The sequence below is a fragment of the Rhinoraja longicauda genome, chromosome 2 (genome assembly GCF_053455715.1).
Source record: "Rhinoraja longicauda isolate Sanriku21f chromosome 2, sRhiLon1.1, whole genome shotgun sequence".
In the NCBI taxonomy this organism is placed as follows: Eukaryota; Metazoa; Chordata; class Chondrichthyes; order Rajiformes; family Arhynchobatidae; genus Rhinoraja; species Rhinoraja longicauda.
In genome coordinates, this window is record NC_135954.1 from 46675691 (window position 1) to 46694813 (window position 19123).

The following is a 19123-nucleotide window of genomic DNA, read 5'->3' on the forward strand; positions in this document are numbered from 1 at the left end:
ACCAAGAGGATTTTCCTTTTATCATGTGATCCATATCCCTCCATTTTTTTCATATCCATGTGCCTATTTAACAACATCTTAAATGCCACTATTGTATCTGCCTCCACCACCACCCCTGGTAGTGCATTCCAGCCACCCATCACCCTCCATGTAAAAAAAAAGCACCCACAACATCTCCTTTAAATTTTGTCTGTCTCACCTTAAAGCAAAGCCCTCTAGTCTTTATAGACAATAGACAATAGGTGCAGGAGGAGGCCATTCGGCCCTTCGAGCCAGCACCGCCATTCAATGTGATCATGGCTGATCATTCTCAATCAGTACCCCGTTCCTGCCTTCTTCCCATACCCCCTGACTCCGCTATTCTTAAGAGCTCTATCTAGCTCTCTCTTGAATGCATTCAGAGAATTGGCCTCCACTGCCTTCTGAGGCAGAGAATTCCACAGATTCACAACTCTCTGACTGAAAAAGTTTTTCCTCATCTCAGTTCTAATGTCTTTGACATTTCCTCCCTGGGAAAAATGTCTACCTTTTGTGCCTCTGCCAAACCTTCTCCACCTAGAGTATTTTTTCTGTGCTGCTGTCAGCATTCCGGAAATTAACCTCTTACACTTCTCAGAACCATCTTCCTCTCAGTTGGGCAATGCAGCAACACCACCATATGATGAAACATCAAATTGTTAACTCTCTGTATGTTGACTAGTGGACAAGTCCATCAGCAGACTAGAGAATCACTGGAATTCACATGTGCCTTTTCTTGAGCTTCAGTGCACCTCCCCCGCACATCTGTTTAGAACAATCAGTGCAATGGAGAAAAGAGCTTTAGTGGGTTTGGGGAAGGATTTATTATAATGATTCCACAATCCCAGATTTACCTTCTGCTTAGTTACATTAGTTGGGAGAGAAGTACTGTCAATGGCTTTTGCCTTGACGTGAAACGTGGTCCCATCCCTTAGCATTCGGGAGAATATTTTGCCATAATTACCACTCTGATGATAATTTTCTGAACCTCTTCCCAGTGTGGAAATGTCAAAGACTAAGCCGTCAAATGTGTGGCATGGTGGCACAGTGGTAGAGTTGTTGTTTTACAGAGCCCGAGACCCTGGTTCAATCCTGACCACGGGTGCTGCCTATATGGAGTTTGTATGTTCTCCCTGTGACCGCGTGGGTTCCCCCGTTTCCTCCAACACTCCAAAGACATACAGGTTTGTATGTTAATTGGTTTTGGTAAAAAATTGTAAATTGTCCCGTGTTTAGGATAGTGCTAGTGTACAGGGTCAGCATGGACCCGGTGGGCCGAAGGGCCTGTTTCTGCACTGTGCCTCTAAGCTCTAGGGTATAATTTTAAGGTGAAAGGGGTAACATTTGAAGAAGATGTACGTGTCAAGTTTTTTACACAGAGGGTGATGGGTGCCTGGAATCTGCTGCCAGGGGTGAGGCTGGAGGCAGATATGATAGTGCTATTTCAGAGGCATTTCGATAGGCACATGCATATGCAGGATATGTTGGGATATGGATTACGTGCATGTGGATGATATTTGTTTATCTTGGCATCATGTTCGGCACAGACTTTGCTGGCCATACTTTTCTATATTCTGTGTTCTGTAAATCAATCTTAAACCTTTGCACGATCTCGCTTGGCTTTGATTTAAACTGATCCTTCAATACGTCAGTGTGTTTCCCATTAAATCATAACTAGGTGGGGGGGGGGGGGGGGGTGGGGGGGGGTCCCACTACATTAGCTAGAATGGCCCTATGTTTATATTCATCATTGAGGTCACTTGGAGCAAAGTAATGCTCATGTATCTCACTGTATTCCTCCCACATTTGAGCTTGACTTAAATCCTGTAATCAAACCTAATGTTGTCGTAAATTGTATTTCCTTTTTTTAAAGAGGACCATTATTAGACCACCCTTCTCTCCATTTATATATTTTTGAGAAAATGATTTCTCTTCAATCACATATGAGTTTGGGAGAAATGTTCCCTGTCACAGGTATATTGTATCCTAATATGCATAAGAGGTGGTGGAGGCTGAGTTTCATCCTTTAGCAAGTGTATTTATCTTCTTCAGGCCTGCTGAGTATTCATCTTCAAACAAAGCCATCACAGTGATCACCCAAAGTGTCTTTGCGTTTGGGGTGTGCATTTTTCTCAGGTGCTCTGATTCCAAGAGACCGAGGATCCCGCGTGAGCCCCTCACACGGCCACCATAGATGAGGCCCTCACACGGCCACCATAGATGAGGCCCTCACACGGCCACCATAGATGAGGCCCTCACACGGGTCTCCTCGGTATCCCACAGCTCCGCTCTTGCTCCCCATCCTCCCAGTCACAACAGTGACAGAGTCACTGTACTCACCTTTCACCCCATAAGCCGTTGCATACAGCACGTAATCATCTAACATTTTTGCCACCTCCAACGATACCCCCTCCGCCAGCCCCATCTTCACACCTCGTTTCGCTGAACACCTCTGCTCAGTCTGCCTAGACCCAAGTGATCTGCTGGTTGTGAAACAATTTAACTCCCCCTCCCATTCCCATACTGACCTTTATAATAATAATAATAATAATAATAATAATAAGCATTTATTTTATATAGCGCCTTTCCAGAAGCTCAAAGAGCTTTACATAAACAATCATAACATAGAAACAAACAGACAAACTATCCTTTCTGTTTTCCGCAGAGACCGTTCCGTCCGCAACTCCCTGGTTAACTCATCCCTTCCCACCCAAACCACCCCCACACCAGGTACTTCCCCCTGCAACCTCAAGAGATGTAATACCTATCCCTACTCATCCCTCAACTCCATCCAAGGACCCTGGCAGTCCTTTCAGGTGAGGCAGAGGTTCACTTGCACCTCCACCAACCTCATCTACTGTATCCGCTGTTCCAGGTGTGGAGTCCTATATATCAGCGAGACCAAGTGCAGGCTCGGCGATCGTTTCGCTGAACACCTCTGCTCAGTCTGCCTAGACCCAAGTGATCTCCTGGTTGTGAAACAATTTAACTCCCCCTCCCATTCCCATACTGACCTTTATAATAATAATAATAATAATAATAATAATAAGCATTTATTTTATATAGCGCCTTTCCAGAAGCTCAAAGAGCTTTACATAAACAATCATAACATAGAAACAAACAGACAAACTATCCTAACGGAGAAGCGGCGAATAAACAACGCCAGCGTCCTCTCACGTCAGGGTCCGGCAGTAGACAACAAAAAGCACAGGACACACAGATACAATTTTTACACAAACAGCCATCACAGTGATTGCTCTAGGAACACCCTGTCCTGGGCCTCCTCCACTTGTCAGAATGATGCCCAAGGCAAACAGGAGGAACAGTACCACATATTTTGCTTGGGCAGCTTACAACTCAGTGATATGAATATTGACTTCTCTAACTTCAAGTAATCCTTGCTTTCCCTCTCTCTCCATCCGCCCCCATCCTCGTTCTCTGACTAGTTTGGCTGGCCTCCTGAGTACATTTTACTGATTGTATGCCTTGTTGTCACCTTCCCCTCAGCTAGCAATGATCTATTCTAAATTTTCCTTGAACCTCATCCCCTTTAATCACTCGTTTCCACACCATACCCTTCCCATACGAAAGTGGCAAGAGGGAACATAGGTATGATGATGTGGGAATTACGGGGATGTGACTGCAAGAGGATCGGAGCTGGGATCTGAATATTGAAGGTTATATGTCCCATGGGCAAGACAGGAAGGTGGGCAGAGGTGGGTGGGGTAGTTCTGTTGGTGAGGAATGACATTCGATCCTTAGCGAGGGGTGACATAGGATCAGAAGATGTAGAGTCATTGTGGGTAGAGCTGAGAAATTGTAAGGGTAAAAAGACCTCAATGGAAGTTATTTCCAGGCCTCCAAACAATGGCCAGGCAAAGTCAATGCATATTATTTTAAGCGGAGATAGATAGATTCTTGATTAGTATGCGTGTCAGGGGTTAAAAACATAGAAACATAGAAAATAGGTGCAGGTGGAGGCCATTTGGCCCTTCATGCCACCACCACCATTCATTGTGATCATGGCTGATCATCCACAATCAGTGACCTGTGCCTGCCTTCCCCCCATTTCCCTTGATTCCACTAAACCCTAGAGCTCTATCTCACTCTTTTAAAATTCATCCAGTGAATTGGCCTCCACTGCCTTCTATGGCAGAGAATTTCACAAATTCACAACTCTCTGGGTGAAAAAGTTTCCTCTCACCTCAGTTTTAAATGGCCTCCCCTTTATTCTTAGACTGTGGCCTCTGGTTCTGGATTCCCCCAACATTGGGAACATTTTTCCTGCATCTAGCTTGTCCAGTCTTTTTATAATTGTATACGTCTCTATAAGATCCCCTCTCATCCTTCTAAACTCCAGTGAATGCAAGCCCAGTCTTTCCAATCTTTCCTCATTTGACAGTCCCGCCATCCCAGGGATTAACCTCGTGAACCTATGCTGCACTGCCTTAATAGCAAGGACGTCCTTCCTCAAATTAGGAGACCAAAACTGCACACAATACTCCAGATGTGGTCTCACCACGGCCTATACAACTGCAGAAGGACCTCTTTGCTCCTATACTCAAATCCTCTCGTTATGAAGGCCAACATGCCATTAGCTTACTTCACTGCCTGCTATACCTGCATGCTTACTTTCAGTGACTGGTGTACAAGGACACCCAGGTCACGTTGCACTTCCCCTTTACCTAATTTGACACCATTGAGATAATAATCTGCCTTCTTGTTTTTGTCGCCAAAGTGGATAACCTCACATTTATCTACATTATACTGCATCTGCCATGCATCTGCCCACTCACTCAACCTGTCCAAATCAGCCTGAAACCTCCTAACATCCTCTTTGTAGTTCATACTGCCGCCCAACCTTGTGTCATCAGCAAACTTGCTAGTGTTAGTTCTAATTCCATCATCCAAATCATTAATATATATTGTAAATAGTTGCGGCCCCAGCACCGAGCCTTGCGGCACTCCACTCTCCACTGCCTGCCATTCTGAAAAGGACCCGTTTATTCCTACTCTTTGCTTCCTGTCTGCCAACCAATTCTCTATCCATGTCAATACTCTTCTCCCAATACCATGTGCTCTAATTTTGCTCACCAAACTCCCATATGGGAGCTTATCAAAGGCTTTCTGAAAGTCTAGATACACTACATCCACTTCATCCATATTACTTGTTACATTCTCAAAAAATTCCAGAAGATTAGTCAAGCAGGATTTCCCCTTCATAAATCCATGCTGACTTGGCCCAATCCTTTTACTGCTATCCAAATGTGCCATTATTACCTCTTTAATAATTGACTCCAGCATCTTCCCCACCACCGATGTCAGGCTAACTGGTCTATAATTCCCTGTTTTCTCCCTCGTTCCTCTCTTGAAAAGTGGGATAACATTAGCTACCGTCCAATCCACAGGAACTGATCCTGAATCTATTGAACATTGGAAAATGATCACCAATGCATCCACGATTTCTAGAACCACCTCCTTGAGTACCCTGGGATGCAGACCATCAGGCCCTGGGGATTTATCAGCCTTCAGTCCCATCAGTCTACCAAATACTATTTCTCGCCTCATGCAAATTTCTTCCAGTTCCTCTGCCTCCCTAGGTCCTCTAGTACATCTGGGAGATTGTTTGTGTCTTCCTTAGTGAAGACTGATCCGAAGTACCTGTTCAACTCTACTTCTACTACCATTTCCTTGTTACCCATTTCTGCCTTCAAGGGACCCACATTTGTCTTTACTAATCTTTTCCTCTTAACATACCTAAAGAAGTTTTTACTGTCCTTCTTTATAGTCTTGACCAGCTTCGCTTCGTACTTCATCTTTTCAGCCTGTAGTCCTTTTTGCAACCTTCTGTTGTCCTTTGAAAGTTACCCAATCCTCTGGCTTCCTGCTACTCTTTGTTATGTTATACATCTTTTCTTTTAGTTTTATTCCATCCCTTGCCAGCCACGGTCAGCCACGGTTGCCTTTTACCCCCCTGAGAATCTTTCTTCCTCTTTGGAATGAAATGATTCTGCATCTTCTGGATTATGCCTAGAAATTCCTGCCATTGCTGTTCTGCCGTCATTCCTGCTCGGGTCCTTTTCCATTCAACCTTGGCCAGCCCCTCTCTCATGCCTTCATAGTCCCCTTTGTTCAACTGCAACACTGACATTTCTGATTTAACCTTCTCCCTCTCAAATTGCAGATTAAAACTAATCATATTATTGACACTACCTCCAAGTGGTTCCTTTACCTTGAGTTTCCTTGTTAAATCTGGTTCATTGGGCAACACTAAATCCAGAATTGCCTTCTCTCTGTTAGGCTCCAGTACAAGCTGCTCTAAGAATCCATCTCAGAGGCACTCTACAAACTCCTTTTCTCAGGGTCCAAAACCAATGTGATTTTTCCAGTCTACCTGCATATTGAAATCCCCCATAAGCACTGTGGCATTACCTTTGTAACATGCCAGTATTAACTCCTGCTGCAACTTACACTCTATATCCAAGCTATTGTTTGGGGGCCTGTAGATAACACCCATTAGACAATAGACAATAGACAATAGACAATAGACAATAGGTGCAGGAGTAGGCCATTCAGCCCTTCGAGCCAGCACTGGCATTCAATGCGATCATGGCTGATCACTCTCAATCAGTACCCCGTTCCTGCCTTCTCCCCATACCCCCTCACTCCGCTATCCTTAAGAGCTCTATCCAGCTCTCTCTTGAAAGCATCCAACGAACTGGCCTCCACTGCCTTCTGAGGCAGAGAATTCCACACCTTCACCACTCTCTGACTGAAAAAGTTCTTCCTCATCTCCGTTCTAAATGGTCTACCCCTTATTCTTAAACTGTGGCCCCTTGTTCTGGACTCCCCCAACATTGGGAACATGTTTCCTGCCTCTAATGTGTCCAATCCCCTAATTATCTTATATGTTTCAATAAGATCCCCCCTCATCCTTCTAAATTCCAGTGTATACAAGCTCAATCGCTCCAGCCTTTCAACATACGACAGTCCCGCCATTCCGGGAATTAACCTAGTGAACCTACGCTGCACGCCCTCCATAGCAAGAATATCCTTCCTCAAATTTGGAGACCAAAACTGCACACAGTACTCCAGGTGCGGTCTCACCAGGGCCCAGTACAACTGTAGAAGGACCTCTTTGCTCCTATACTCAACTCCTCTTGTTATGAAGGCCAACATTCCATTGGCTTTCTTCACTGCCTGCTGTACCTGCATGCTTCCTTTCATTGACTGATGCACTAGGACACCCAGATCTCGTTGAACTCCCCCTCCTCCTAACTTGACACTTACCTTTACAATTCCTCAACTCTATCCACAGTGGACTCTACATCATCAGTCCCTATGTCACCCCTCGCAAGGGACTGAATTTCATCCGTCACCAACAGAGTTACCCCACCTCCTCTGCCCACCTGCCTGTCCTTTCTATAGAACGTATTACCCTGAATATTCAGTTCCCTTTCCTGAACCTCCTGCAGCCATGTCTCTGTAATCTCCACAATGTCAAATCTACCAATCTCTAACTGAACCTCAAGCTCATCCACTTTACTTCTTATACTTCGCGCATTCATATATAGTACATTTAATCCATTACTCATCTCACCTTGCACATCGATTCTTATTATACTTGGCCATACTCTCCTATCCCTTCATGAGCTTTCTGTCCCGTTAATTCTGGTGTCTTTCTTAACTTTTCCTATACTCTCTTTCCCTTTAACTCCATCCTTGTCTATCCCATTTGAACCCCCCCCCCACTATTTAGTTTAAACCACCCGTGTAGCAGTGGCAAACCTGACTGCCAGAATGCTGGTCCCCCGCCTGTTGAGGTGCAACCCGTCCCTTTTGTACAATTCACCCTTCCCCCAAAACAGATCCCAGTGGTCTAAGAATCTCAATCCCTGCCCCTTGCACCAGCTCCTCAGCCACTCAGATCCCCTATCTCCCTGTTCCTGCCCTCACCAGCACGAGGAACTGGAAGCAAACAGGAGTAAGATAAGTCACCAATTTATCCGCGTTCAATTGAATTGTAATGTTGAACGTTACACTGGAGGGATCCATCCGCTTTATTTTGAACAGCACTATGGGATCTTGTACATCCATTGAGAGAGCAGATGGGGCATCTGTATAAAGTCACATCTGAATTACTGCACCTCCCAAGGTATTTTCCCTGACATCCCCCGGGAACCAAAATTCTCATTCCATTTTTATCCTCGAGCAGTCTGCGGAGTTTATTCCTTCAAGATTTGTTCTGGGGAGCATGTAATGATAAATGGGTATTAGTTGGCATCATTTCCTTTTATCCTTTTCAACAAATAAAACATTACAGATTTGGGTCGAAACTGTTGGTCCCCAGAGCCAATCTGAACAGAGGAAGGTTACTCAGTCCCTCAACTCCCTTCTGTTTTTTAATTAGATTGCAGCTCATTAGGATTTTAATTTGGTTCAGTCAACTTAAATCTATATCCCTTGATATTCGTAGGAAACAAAAACCTAATATAAATTCTAACAATCCATGCATTCACAAACTTTTAGGAGGGGAAGAATTTCAAATTTCCACTGCCTTTTGTGTGAAACGATGCTTCCTGATTAATGTATTTCTTCCAATTTGAAGATGTCTTCCTCGATTCCTCAAACAGAGGAAATTACATCCTTTGCTTTTATCCAGCTGAGCCGTTTCGTATTTTAAACACCTTTACCAGTTCACTCTCAATTTTCTCACCAAAGAGAAGTCAAATTGAGTTTGTTTGATTTGTTCTTTCGATATCACTTTGTAAATCCTCGCAGAGGACTGGGAGATCTGCACTGTACTTTTTCCAAGGCCATTTCTTTCCAGGAATGGAACCACTCTTAGATATTCTGGGTCAGGTTCAGCAGAGTGTGACACAGTATGCAATGGTCCAGTGGGACCAATGGTTCCATATTGTCATGTGTAACAAGGTACATTGTAATTCTTTTTTTGGGTACTTTGTAGACAGATGATAAAGAGCCTTGGGTATTCCCCTGATGCCCACCAGACATCTTGGATCGCTGTCCCTCAACCAGAACATTGGTCCTAGTATTCAGTCACCTTGTGTATCCCATTCAAACTGCCACAGCACCTTAATACCTAGTCAGTTCTTCATTTTATGGCATGGAATTTTGACCATTCTCCACCCGGGTGCTCCGGTTTCATCCAACACTCCAAACATGTATAGGTTTGTAGGTTAATTGGCTTCGTTAAATTGTAAATTGTTCTTAGTGTGTAGGATAGTGCTAGTGTACGGGATCATTGCTGCATTTCCAGTTGTCTACTTTTTACCATATCAACCATCTCCGTCAATCATCAAAAGCACAGTTTTCAAGAGAGAGTTAGATTTAGCTCTTAGGGCTAAGGGAAATAAGGAATATGGGGATAAAGCCGGAACGGGGTACTGATTTTGGATGATCAACCATGATCATATTGAATGGTGGTGCTGGCTCAAATGGGCGAATGGCCTGTTCCTGCACCTATTTTCTATGTTTCTATTTTTCTATCTAATGGCTTTGCAACATAACAAGGGCCTTCCTTATTGAACACATTCTAAGGCCCCCCTCGGTCATGGCTGACCATGGGTGATGCATCCTGGTTGTTGGCTGCTTGCTCCAAACCTCGGCTAGAGCAGCGTCCATGTGTGGTCAGATGCAAGCCTGGGTGATGTCATATGAAGGACAGGCTGTTGCCCATGCAGCACGTCCCCCCTCTCCACGTCACTGATCGATCCAAAGGAACAGCAGAGCCGTTACAGTTTGGCACCAGCGCCGTCGCAGGAGCTGCCAGAACGAGGTTGTAGACAACGACAAACTGCCTTAGGGACTCCAACTCTGGATTTTTCTTGAGGTTTACTCCTGGAGCCTTTTCCATGACTGGATATGGCCACAAGGCAGTAGAGGTTTTAGATCAGCGTTTTCCCTCTCCTAGATGGACTGCCTTCCCAGGCTGACGAGCCTCATCTGCCCGAGACTCGTGGGGGCGGGAGTGTCTACCTTCCTGTCTATAGCACCTGCCCACTGCAGCCTTCATCCGCCTTCCCAGCCATTGTGACGCTCCACTAAAGTCGGCCATCATCCTCCGCCTGTTCCACCGTTGAGGTCATGGTTGGATTGCTGTTTGTCAGACCTTACCGCCATGGGTGACCCTACCAGGAGCACAGCTCCAGACGGCATCGCTCTCAGGATCTCAGGACCACACAAGCTTCTCCACCACGACCAGGTGACCACGGGGAAGACAAGGGACATAACAGCAGTGCTCAAGGTTGAATGTAGAATTCCTACACCTGACAACCTCTCTAAATATACCTTGATCTGTTTCTTCCAACTTGTCCATCAGAGATCAGTCTTTAGACTTGCTCATCATCCCTGTGCCCTCTGCAGTGACCGTGAATGCTTCAGTTATGCAGTTAATGTCTGATCCATGTAAACCCCAAATAAGTGACACATTTCATGTTAATCCATAGTTAATAAGCAGAAAGTGAAATCAACAGCTCGCTGTATCCGATTTGCACCCAAGAGTAATTCAAAAATCATTGTGAAAAATCAGCAATTCTAAATAAAACATTGAACCTAGAATGGTACAGCACAGGAACGGGGCTTTCATCTGACAATGTTTGTGACGAACATGATGTCAAGTTAAACTGATCTCATCTGCCTGTACATGATTCATATCTTTCTATTCCCTGCACTTCCATGTGCCTATCCGAAAGATGCTTAAACATCACTATCATACCTGCCTCCACTACTGCCCCTGGCAGTGAGTTCCAGGCCCCCACACTCTCTGTGTAAAAGAAAATTGGTGAAAATCTTTCAACAGTCAGGGACTCAATGTAGAAATTGAATTTGTTGGTCAAGATGGGCAACAAAGTGTCCTGACGAGTTAGAATGCACCCATTGCAAATAGTTTTCAGCACTCTTTAGATAGACAAAAAGTGCTGGAGTAACTCAGTGGGTCAGGCAGCATTTCTGGAGAAAAAGGATGGATGATGTTTCCAGTTGAAACCCTTCCACAGACTGCTCGACCCTTCTATAGGGTCTCGACCCAAAATGTCTCCCATCTTTTTTTAAAGTGAAGCCGTTGGCTTTATTTAACTTTATGCTATCCATCCGTCTGAAGTTGACACAGCTGTTAGCAGGCTTATAGCCCCAAGATGAGCTTTGGACTTCTAATCAAAGCATCACTAGAACTGCCCATTTCCATCTTCATCACATCTTCTAACTCTGCTTCAGTTTTGGTTCATGTGAAATCATTGTCCATTCTTTAGATACCTCTGGTTGTAATTATTCCAACATACTGTTGGCTACCTTGCTTGTTTTTATCATACAACATACCAGAATTACATCGTGCACCAGTAAAACGATGCCTCTATTTTGAAATGTTCAAGACCCTGTATTGCTTTTCCTCTCACTTTCTTTACTTTACTCCAATCCCATAAGATATCTGTACTCTTCCAATTTTGTTCTCTTAATCATTCCAGAATTTAACCACTGCACTGTTGTTGATGGTGACATTTGTGTTGCCAAGATCTTAAGCTTTGGATTTCCACCTCTATCCCTTTCTACATCTCTGCCCCCTGCTCCTTAAAACTTCAAGCTTTCCTGGTCAGTTCCTGTAATTTCTTTTGATGGCTGAATATCAAATTTTGGTTTGACAAAGGTCCTAGCACACTCACCATGCTAAAGGTTAGAAGATGTTTGATTTGTTGTTGAGAAAATGGTGGTGTGCATCCTTCTTGAACAAACATCCTCTCTGGTCCACATGGTGAAGGTGTTCCCACTCTGCTGTTAGCTTGGGTGTATGTGGTGTTGATGAAGGGAAGAATGTTTTCAATTCAGTAGGACACATGGCTTGGCATGTACGTAACTAGAAGCTGGTGGTGGTCTTAATCTCCTTCTATCTTGGCCATTCCAGTAGTGAAAGTTGCACTTTTGGGATTTGGCATCTTCTGACTGATATTTAATCAGCTCATGGTGGAGGATTTGAATGCTAAATTTAGCAAATGGTAAATATTAATGTGTTTTTAACCTCAATAATCAAATATGTAGCCCCAGATCACAGATCAAATTATTTGCAGTTTGTATCCATTATCGGTCCACAAAAGTGCATTTTTGATGTATATTATTGAGGATGTTCATTTCCTGGTTGGTAACCTCATTCTGTGCTGCAGAATTGAATCAAGGTTGAGCTAACACAATTAAAGTGAAATATAAACAGTGACTCAGATCAGGCATGCAAATAAATAAATCTGAACCATCCATTGATGGTTAAAATAAAAGCCCACTAGAGATTATGAATTCCCAAAATTAAATATTTAATTGACTGTAAATTGTTGCTATGGTGCTCATTGTAAATCAATCTAAAATAATCCTCATATGGACCAATGTGTTGTGTGCCTTGTGAGGCAAAGCCTTTATATAAAGAAAACTCAATGAATTATTTTTCATGATCCTTGTAATGAAAAATTATAAAGTGGAATTTAAGAAACTGCAGACTGTCTAGGTCAACCTTTATATTCTCTGAGTAAATTGAATTATTGTTCAATTACACAAGAGTAGATTAAATCTTTTACTGTGAGTATATTTACTCAGAGCCAGGTGCTTAAGTTTCAACAAAACACTATTTTTAGTGCAGGAAGAATGACTTATTCCAATTTAAAAAAAAGCACAGCAACTCAGTTAGAAGAGATGTCAGAGTGTCGTAATGGTCTGAGCATAAAATATACAAATAAGGAACAGGATAAAGGCCAATGGCAATCAAGACCATTCCATTATTTAATAAGATCATGGTGTTGGGATTATAACTGGAATTCTTGAGGCCATCTCCCTGAAGTAACCATCCACTTCTGTGCTAATTAAGAATTCATTTGCCTCCACTTGCCTTCACCGAAGATTTGCAAACGTTAGAGAGGAACAAAATGTGCCGGCCTTAAATGGAGGAAATCTTTTTAGTTTAGTTTAGTTTAGTGATACAGCATGGAAACAGGCCCTTCAATGTACTGGGCCCATGCTGTCCATCAATCCCCACACACCAGCACTATCCTATACACGAGAGACAATTTACAATTTTTTACCAAAGCCAATTAACCTACAAACCTATACATCTTTGGAATGTGGGAGAAAACCGGAGCAACAACAGAGTAAGGCAGCAACCCTACTGCTGTGCCACCGTGCCCACCCTTTTGTTTGAAACATTGACTCTGGTTCTCAATTTTATCATGAGAAAACTTCCTGTCTCTGTTCATTTTATCAAGACTCTCTCAAAATCTCAAATGTTTCATTCAGGTCAGGCCAGAACAGAGAAAAAAAACAATGAATGTGTGAAAAATGAATACTTTATTATCACATGTGACAAGTCACAGAGAAATTCTTTGCTTGCATACCCAAGGTATGCAAATAGTGGTCACGTAAAGGGTGCTGACAAAGTTAGAAAGTATCCTGCACCAGGTCCTCCTTTGTTCCACCCCCCCCCCCACCCCCATGCTTGGTCTTCTTTGTTCTTTCTTCCCCCCCCCCCCCCTCTTCACACCATCCCCCCATGCCGGTTCGTCCATTGTTCCCGGCGGCGTGTCCTCCGACTCCCACATGGCCCGTCCACGACCGCTGGCGCCCTCATCACCGCCGCACCGACCTCCTCCACGACCGCTGCGGGGTTCCCAACTGTGCCCCTGCGGCAACGACCCAGCGCCCGGCCGTGGGGATCTGTCGATGCAGGGGCAGACCGCGGGCACCGTGGACCCAGGCTCCATCGGCCGCGCACCGCCATCAACCTGTGAGGCTCCGGTGACCCGCGAGGTCTGGGCTCCGCCGACCGGCGGAATTGGAACAGGAAATCTGCAGAGACAGTAAATGCCATTTTAGGGAACATCTGGAACATAAAGTACTTACCTGCAGAAAAATATGGGAAGGACAGAATTGATGCAGGAAAAATGTTCCCGACGTTGGGGGAGTCCAGAACCAGGGGTCACAGTTTAAGAATAAGGGGTAGGCCATTTAGGACTGAGATGAGGAAAAACTTTTTCACCCAGAGAGTTGTGAATCTGTGGAATTCTCTACCACAGAAGGCAGTGGAGGCCTATTCACTGGATGTATTAAAGAGAGCGTTAGATATAGCTCTTTGGGCTAACGGAATCAAGGGATATGGGGAGAAAGGATGCACGGGGTACTGATTTAGGATGATCAGCCATGATCATATTGAATGGCGGCGCTGGCTCAAAGGGCCGAACGGCCTACTCCTGCACCTATTTTCTATGTTTCTATGTTTCTATTTTAAGATAAACATCTCTTACATGGGTCTCAACCACGTCTCCAGAGGATTTGGACAGAAAGTTCTTCAGCAACAGTCTCAGTCTCACCACTTTTACATTAGTGCTTTTGAGCCTTTTCAGCAGAAAGTGAAATTGGAGCAGCAGTAGTGCATAATGTACTGGTATGCATACACATGGCTTCAAAAAACATAGAGCAAATCAGCACAGGAATAGACCCTTTGACCCACATGATGCCAGGTTAAATAAACCTCCTCTGCCTGCACATGATCCAAAACCATTCATTCCCTGTATATTCAGTACATGTGCTTATCCTAAAGCATCTTAAGTGCCACTATGTCATCTGCCTCCACTACTCCCCCTGGCAGTGTATTTCAGACATCCACCACTATCTGTGCAAAAAGAACTTACCCCACACATCTCCTTTAAACTTGCTGCTCTCACTTGTAAGCTAAGTCCTCTAGTCTTTGACATTTCCACTCTGGGAAAAAGGTTCCGACTGTTTGCCTTATCTATGTCTCTCATAATTTTATATGCTTTTATCAGGTCTCCCCCCAACCTCTGATGCTCGGAAGAAAACAATCCAAATTTATCTTACTTGTCCGTATGGATAATACCCTCTAAGCCAGGCAGCATTCTTTTGAACGTGTGTTACCAGGCGAGCTTGGAACTGAGTTGTGCACTCATGAGGTCCAGATTTGTCAAGGCATTGGACTGGTCAATGGTTTTAATAATAAAAGCATCATTCTGATATGCAGGCTAGGACAGTATTTTAGGAAGATTATCAAATTTTCTTTATCATTTTCAGGCAGTTCTGAACCACAATAGGGTCCATGGCCTTTGAGGACAACTCTTTGTCTTACCCAAGTAATTTCCTCAATTTGATGTAGACGAAATATGGTGAAATATGTGATCATTGAATATGGCCCCAAACTCAACTAAGGCAGCTGCTCTGATTTTGATTTCAATGTGGTTAATATGGAAAAGGTACAGTAAATCATTAAAAAAGACAATTCAATGTACTAAATATCAGGCAAATTCGAGTGTTATGAGAGCTTCATTGTCGTATGTACCGAAAAATGAAACAATGGAATTCTTACTTGCAGCATCATAACAGTCCCATAAATGTAATATGCATAGATAATATATAATATTTTTTAATAGATCAAACTTCAATGATTTCAACAAATTTGTGCAAAAGGCTCCATTCTTTGTTGTTTTTGATTCTGACAGGATACAAATATTCCAATTCCTATCAATAATAATGACATAAATACTGAAAATGTTTGCCTGAAGAACCTATATGGAAGAATTTCGGAAAGTAATCATGTCATTTTTCTTTCTTTTTGTGGCAGGAGAACCACTGTAGAAGAATTAAAATCCTTGGAGATTGTTATTATTGTGTATCAGGCTTAACTCAACCGAAAACAGACCATGCTCATTGCTGTGTTGAAATGGGATTGGACATGATTGATACAATCACGTAAGTAATTGATCTTCCGAGGAGAATACTTCCTCTTCTCAGTTTTATTCCCAAGTTTTCACAATAAAGAAGATGTTTCAGCCCAGACTCATAACTATTAGTCATGGATATTAGCATTTCCCAGATGCTGGGCTTGATGTAACAGCTCCCAATAGGGAGATAAGCTCGACCTTGTTGCTCACTAACCTCACAATGGAGACAGTCCCATAGGTATCCGATGTATGTTAAAAAAAAGTGATTCTAAGCCTGCACAAATACTGGATTCAATCTTAAAGTAGGATTTGTTATGGTTTTAATGTGCAAATGTTGGAAAATTGCATGATTTTCACATCGCACATATCATTGTAGATTTTTTTTTTTAAAGGAAAACAACTTAATATACAATTTATAATTTTGCTGTTAAATTGATGCACCATCCAAATTGATGTCATCATCTTGATATGGAAGTGGGCAAAATATTGATAAAGAAATTACTGACGCATTGTTACAGTGCAGTCTTTGTCATCAGTATCTCAGCCATATTGAGTCTTATTCTGTAGGTCATCACTAATTTCAGAAGTTGAGAGCAGATAGATTGAATTAGATAAATGGTTCCATGGTACATTATTGTCACACGTACCGAGGTACAGTGAAATAATTTATTTGCATGCAATTCAGTGAAATTTGACTGTATATAAGCACAATTATATCTAAATACAAGAGTGTAAGAATAGTGCATTACACTGTGTAGTTGTAGTACACAAGCATTGTTACGTTTCTAGGGTGGATTGAGGATGAATGGCCATGCAAAGAATAAATTAAAGAAAATTAAAACTGATGTCAGTTGAATCTTTTTTGGAGAAGAAAACGGACAAAATGCTACAATTCCAGATTAGATTGGATAGTTGGATGAAAGGATCAGAGAACTGTATGTAATTATAAACAAGATTGTTTCCTCAATTGAAGAGTAAATACTGACGCAAAGTGCTGGAGTAACTCAGCAGGTCAGGCATCATCTCTCAAGATCATGGATAGATGACATTTCAGGTCAGGACCCTTCTTCAGACTCATGTTGGAGCAGGGGGTGGGGTGTGGGGGGGGGAGGAGAAGAAAGTTGGAAGAGAGGAGGGGCAGGAAAGCCTGGCAGGTAGTAGGTTGATACAGATGATGGGTAGATGGTTGGACAAAGGTTAGAGATGAAAAGACAGAAGGTGTGAGACAAAAGAATCGAAGAGTTGTGAATTATGTAACTAGAGGAAAGAATGTAGGTTGAAGGGGAGGGGGAAGAGGGCAACAGGTGTGAGTCTAGGTGGGACACAGTGGAGAGGGGAAGATTAGTTACCTAAAATTGATGAACTCAATGTTCATACCATTGAATTTTAAGCTGCCCAAGCAGAATATGAGGTGCTGTTCCTCCAGTTTATACGTGGCCTCAATCTGGTAATAGAGGAGGCCCAAGGACATAAATGTCGGTATGGGAATGGAAAGAGGAGTTAAAATGGTTAGCAACCGGGAGATCCAGTAGGCCTTGGCAGACCGAGTGCAAGTGTTCGATGAGATGGTCGCTGAGTCTACACCTGGTTTCGGCAATGTCCAGGAGGCCACATCAGGAACACCAGAAGGGCCGAATGGCCTACTCCTGCACCTATTTTCTATGTTTTTCTATGCGGTATATGAGGTTAGAGGAGGTGCATGTGAATCTCTGTCTCACCTGGAAGGATGATCCTGGATGGAAGTGAGGGAGGTGGTGTATGGACACGTGTTACATCTCCTGCACTCCTGTGTAGGAAAATAACTGCAGATGCTAGTACAAATCGAAGGTGTCACAAAATGCTGGAGTAACTGCGCTCCTATGGTTGCAGGGGAAAGTACCTTCGGAGTGGGTGGTTTGGGTGAGAATGGATGAGTGAACCAAGGAGTTGTGGAGGGAGGGGGCTCTGCAGAAGGCAGGAAGGGGTGGAAATGGGAAGATGTGACTAGTGGTGGGATCACGTTGAAGGTGACAGAAACGTCAGCGGTTGGATGCGGAAGTTGGTGGGGTGAAAAGTGAGGACCAGGGGAATTCTATCTTATTTCCTCAGGTGGAATGGGGAGAGAAAGCAGAGCTACAGAATACAGAGGAGGTGAGCGTGGGGGATCCACCAAGACTGCACTGGGGAAGCTATGTTTACTAAAGGACAAGGGCATCTTGCATATTCTGGAATGGAAAGCTTCATATTGGGATCAGATGAAGATGAGACCGAGAAATTGAGAGTAGAGGACAGCATCGTTGTAAGAGGCAGGGAGGGAGGAAGTGTAGTCCAGATAACTATGGGGGTCGGTGGGTTTGTAGTAGACATCAGTCAATAGTCTGTCCCCTGCAATGGAACGGATCAAGAAAGGGGAGAAATGTTCCAGAGGTAGTCCAATTGAATTTGAGGGCAGGGCGGTAAAGTTAATCAAATCAATGAGTTCTGCACGGGTGCAGGAGGCAGCCCTGATGCAGTTGTCGGCGTAGCAGAGAAAGAGTTGCGGGACAGTGCCAGTGTACATCTGGAACAAGGACTGCTTGACATAACTGACAAAATGCAGGCCTAGCTGGGGCTCATGCAAGTGCCCATGGCTACAAATTTAACTTGGAGAAAGTGAGAGGAGTCAAAGAAGTTATTGAAAGTGAAGACGTTCTGCCGGGCAGAGGAGAGTGTTAATAGAGGGAAATTGATTTGGGTCTCTGTTCAAGGAAGAACGGGGAGGCTTGGAGGTTTCCTGGTGGGGAAATGAGGTATAAAGGGAATGGATGTCCATGGTAATGATGAGGCAATGGGGGCATAGAAATTGAAAGCTATTGAACAGTTGAAGGGTTGGTGAAGTGTCTCAGATGTAGGTCAGAAGAGACTGGACAAGGGGGAATAGGATGGAATCGAGGTATGTGGGGATGAGTTCAGTGAGGCAGGAGTAGGAAGAAACAATGAGTGTGCCAGGGCTGTCCTATTTATGGATTTTGGGAAAGAGATAGAAGCAGACAGTGCGGGGCTGGGGAACGTTAAGGTTGGAATCTACGGAGGGGAGATGGCCAGAGATGATGGGAGTTGATGGCCTGGTGTTTGGCTGCGGGATCATGGTCAAGGGGTAGGTATGAGGAGGTGTGCAAGAGCTGTTTCCTTTCCTCAGATCAGTAGAGGCCAGCCTGCCAGACTACATCGGCACCTCCCTTGTTGGTGGGTTTAACAACAATGTTGGGATTGTTACTAAGTGAGCGGAGGGCTGTGCGTTCAGAAGAGGTGAGATTGGAGTGGATAAGGGGATTGGTGATGTTAAGGCGGTTGATGTCACATCAGCAGTTTTAAATAAAAAGGTCCAGAAAGGGTAGAAGGCCGCCAGAGGGAGTCCATGAAAC

General features: G+C 43.8%; 1 protein-coding gene across 2 annotated transcripts in view; it reads left to right on the top strand.

Annotated features, from left to right (window-relative positions):
• Nucleotides 1–19123, top strand: part of LOC144604254 (adenylate cyclase type 1-like) — a 212267-nt gene that overhangs the window by 63700 nt on the left and 129444 nt on the right. For both annotated transcript variants that reach the window (XM_078418491.1, XM_078418498.1), the window contains exon 5: nucleotides 15641–15768. In XM_078418491.1, the coding sequence (XP_078274617.1) occupies nucleotides 15641–15768 (128 nt within the window). The remainder of the gene's footprint in view (nucleotides 1–15640; nucleotides 15769–19123) is intronic.